This window comes from Paramisgurnus dabryanus, chromosome 18 (assembly GCF_030506205.2).
Source record: "Paramisgurnus dabryanus chromosome 18, PD_genome_1.1, whole genome shotgun sequence".
NCBI classification, from domain to species: Eukaryota; Metazoa; Chordata; class Actinopteri; order Cypriniformes; family Cobitidae; genus Paramisgurnus; species Paramisgurnus dabryanus.
Window position 1 is genome coordinate 6449120 of NC_133354.1, and position 4011 is coordinate 6453130.

At 35.8% G+C, this 4011-nt stretch overlaps 1 protein-coding gene across 1 annotated transcript; it reads right to left on the reverse strand.

Annotated features, from left to right (window-relative positions):
• LOC135721444 (uncharacterized) lies at nucleotides 1-3429 on the reverse strand. The gene is made up of 3 exons (XM_065243690.2): nucleotides 3183-3429; nucleotides 2798-3089; nucleotides 1-1479 (listed from the first exon to the last, which is right to left on the reverse strand). Exons 1-3 carry the CDS (start codon nucleotides 3333-3335, stop codon nucleotides 776-778), a joined length of 1149 nt encoding a protein of 382 aa, XP_065099762.1. The 5' UTR covers nucleotides 3336-3429; the 3' UTR covers nucleotides 1-775.
• Between the last annotated feature and the right edge of the window lie 582 nt (nucleotides 3430-4011).

Consider the following 4011-nt stretch of genomic DNA (forward strand, 5'->3'; position numbering starts at 1 on the left):
AACTGTAAAACTTTAATTTTATACTGAAACCCAGACCCTATATTATGTTTGTTTGAGGCAGCTGTCATTAATGCCGTGTAACCAGCTAACTTTATGCTAGATGTTAATGCTTTGTGAAAGTCAGTTATTTGTTAATGACGCTGCATTTGCAACTTTATAAACTAAATGGGCGACCATGCATCGCCATTTAGTCATCCTGTCAGCAAAATGTAGCCTAATGTCACTGGATGAAGTATTAAAATGTTAAGGGTTTTTAATAACTATTTTCATCCTGCAACAATGTGAGTGATATTAAACTAATGCTTGCATTCAGAGTATGTGTATGTACACGTGCGTGTGTTTATAAGTGCACCTTAGCACCTGTAGCTTTAGCTGATTTATTAGTCATTGTCGGACAGTATGTTAAATAAATAAAATATATTTCTTATTCTCTATCTTTTTAACAGTATCAGCCAGAGGAGGATGTACACCAAGAGAGTCAGGAGAAAAGTCAACAAACATTAACACAGACAACCTAAACAGAAGCTCTTAAAAGGTTTTCTATAAAGTTGAAATGTTTTAATAAAAAAATAAAAATATTTAAGTATGATTGTTCTTTTTTTACACACTGTGGTACCGACTTAGGTACCGTGTACTTTTTGTGGTATTGGTACCGACTACTAGATTTTTGGTACCGTGACATCCCTATTTAAGAGCCTGTGGTGCCTCAGTTTATGAAAGATCTGTGAGGTGGACAGCATTATAATTCAAAACATCAACTTTAACACAAGCGTCTTCAAGTGAAACAGTGATGAGGTTTCTCTCCAGTATGAACTCTCTCATGGGCTTTTAAGGTATCTGACTTAGTAAACGTCTTCTCACACTGAGAGCATTTGTAAGGTTTTTCCCCTGTATGAACTCTCTGGTGTGACACTAAACTGTAATGACGTCTGAAACTCTTCCCACAAACACTACAGTGATGAGGTTTCTCTCCAGTATGAACTTTCTTATGGGTTTTTAAACTACATAATAAAGCAAAGGTCTTCTCACACTGAGAGCATTTGTAAGGTTTTTCACCTGTATGAGTTCTCTGGTGTCTCACTAAACTATCATGTCGACTGAAACTCTTTCCACAAACACTACAGTGATAAGGTTTTTCTCCAGTGTGAATTCTCTGATGAGTATCAAGATATTGTTTGCTGCTTAAATATTTGCCACATTCACTGCAGTGGAAAGGCTTTTCACCACTGTGTCTCCTCATGTGAATTTGTAGCTGAGATAAGAAGTCAAAATTCTTCCCACACTGCTGACAGTCAAACTTTTTCTTTTTCTTTCTCTTCTTCTTCTCTCTGTGATCTTCTGAATGAAGTTTCTCCTCTTGTAAGGTAGTAAAGTTGCTCTCAGATGTCCTGCAGGTGAAGAGTTTCTGTTCTGTGTGTTTTCTCTCTTTTGATGTTGCGGACGTTATTTCTCTTTCAGAACATGAATCACTCTTCTTATCTGGAAGGAACACAATAATAAAAACATCTTACATCAGGAGAGTAAATTCAGTTCTGTACCAGTTAGAGGTGTGTTGCATAATCTAGATGTACACCTGTTCGTAATACTCGTCTAGACATAAAATTGACATCTGTTTCAGGAATCAAACATTATGGTACAAAAATGCTTCACAGCTTTTTTTTGTTTGTGCAAATGCTGTCTATTTCCTATGTGTAATTGTTCGTAGTGTGTCCTGTCTCAATATTTTCTCGTGCATGCACTGTTGTACACGGACTGTCCGTGCACTTTCTGTGCATATATTTGTTAACTTGTAGAACTGCATTTTTTAAATGGGGGCATTAGTTTGGCTGTATTAAGGCTCAATAATGGCAAAATAGTCTTTAAAAAAACACCATGAAAAAAGAGCCTTGATCAAATCTTGAAATCGTGATTTTTGCCTAAATCAATCGTGATATGATATTTTCCAATATCGCCCACCCCTACATCTGCCAAATGACTAAATGTAAATGGATTTATACATTTTAAAACGTTACTTGTAAAGATACTTTGTAAAACAATAGTTAATCTGGTAATTTTGAGAATCATTTGAGATGGCCTGAGGATGTCAGCTGATGACTGATGAATTCTAAAAACACCACTTCCTGTAGTAGTTTTTATATATTTTTTATGACTTATGACATTTATATTTTCAAATTTTTTTTACTTTTCTATTGGTTTTATTTTTATTGGAATTATTTGTAGTGTTTATATTTCACACAACAGAAAATACATTTTTTACCACTCAACATTTACTAAGTAGCGTTTTCCAATAACGAACAGTTAACCTTTGTTGATTCTCCTAATAAACATCTTCATGTAAATGCATTTATTGGTATTTCTGTGGCATCTATTTCATCCACGATAAAACACACAAACACAATCTTTTAACTCTGCTGCCGTTTGTGGTCGACTGGACTGTGAGATTGGTGTTTAACTTAAAAGCTCTTTATTCTCTCCTCCCCTCACTGCAGCCGCCTGTGAGTAGCATCTCAAACAAGCCTATTATCTGCAAAATCAGATACTTATAAGGCAGTAATTCTCCAGATGTTTGTATAGCAACCCAAGCACATCAGCGCTTACAAATGATCAAAGCGGCCTGGTCTGACATTTTTGGCTTCAATTCATTAAGTAACGTCGCATCGTCCATCTTTTTTCCAGTCTATGATTAATATGCACTCTTTGGGTAGAAAAGTGAACTTTTTGAAACGGTTCTTTCCCAGTGACAACTTTTGTACCTTTATTTCTGAGAGTGTTCAGTGAAGACACAAAAAAAACATACCTGAAGGAATAAAATCATCACCACAGCCCTCATTTTCATCATCATGATCTTCCTCTTGTGTGGGTTCAGTTTTGATCTTCATCATGAGGTTCCTGAAGTCGATGAGTTTGACTGAACACATCTTGAGTTTGGTCTGCAGGATCTGCTGCTGTTCTCCAGCGTTACAGACAGAATCCAGAGACTCTGTGGAGGTTTGATCCTCCTGTAAGTCCTCATTACTGTCACACACTGTTGTGTCCTGAGTGTCTGTGGACTTTGACTCAGTATAACAGAGTAAAGACAGACTGAGATCCTGTGTGGAAGATTCACAACAAACACACACAGAGTAAGATTAGAAATGATTTGATGTTGTCAAACAGGTAAAGGATGTTTAAGCTGTACAAACCTCTCTCTTCAGTCCTTCATCTCCTCTTAACCTCAGCTTTGTCTCCAGTAACGCCACCTCTTTCTTCAGCTGAGAGATTTCTGTGATGAAATCATCAATATCCAGCATGGACAGATCAGTTCCTACTGATTTACAGCACATCTCATCCATCATCAACACTAAAATACACAGAGACAAGACTCTGTTTAAACACTCAAGAGAGAAAAACACGAATGAGACACAAACACATCACACGTGAGCTCTTTCTTTCTTTAGGGGGTTTATTTGCGGACTAAAGAGCTGCAGCGCCTCCTGCTGTACTGGAGAGAGACGACACTGCTCTGTTTCTCAATTGTCTTTTAAATAAATCGTATTTTAAGGGTATAAACATGCATGTCAATATTATAATGATTAATGTATTGTGATTATTTTTTATTATGATTACATTAATTATTGGGCTTTATAAATGTGCTGCTGTTATATTAAAGTCATAACTTATGTTTATTAAAGCTGTGTTTATGATGTAATGGCGTCTCCTACTGGCTGTAAACATCACAAACTGTACATGAATACTTATTGTGTTCATAAGATTATTATTATTTCTGTATTTATCATAAATTATTAATGATTTAAAACAAACCTGTAACCACAATTATTTATATTCACAAATTCAGAGTCTGGAGACTAAATAAAGATGTTCAGCTCGACTTCATTCAACATTTCTGTGTTTTATATTTATGAAAGTAATAGTCTGATGACTATCTGAATATCAGTTCAGGTGTAATGACACATTTCCGACTACCGTGATTTTTATACTATGGTTCAGTGTGGATGCTTAATTTGAGAATAT

Coding starts and splice junctions, on each gene's coding strand:
- LOC135721444 (XM_065243690.2), bottom strand. CDS start 3,335: ATGATGGATGAGATGTGCTGTAAATCAGTAGGAACTGATCTGTCCATG. Junction 3,090..3,182: donor ATGAAGGACTGAAGAGAGAG/GTTTGTACAGCT, acceptor TCTTCCACACAG/GATCTCAGTCTGTCTTTACT. Junction 1,480..2,797: donor TGATGATTTTATTCCTTCAG/GTATGTTTTTTT, acceptor TGTTCCTTCCAG/ATAAGAAGAGTGATTCATGT.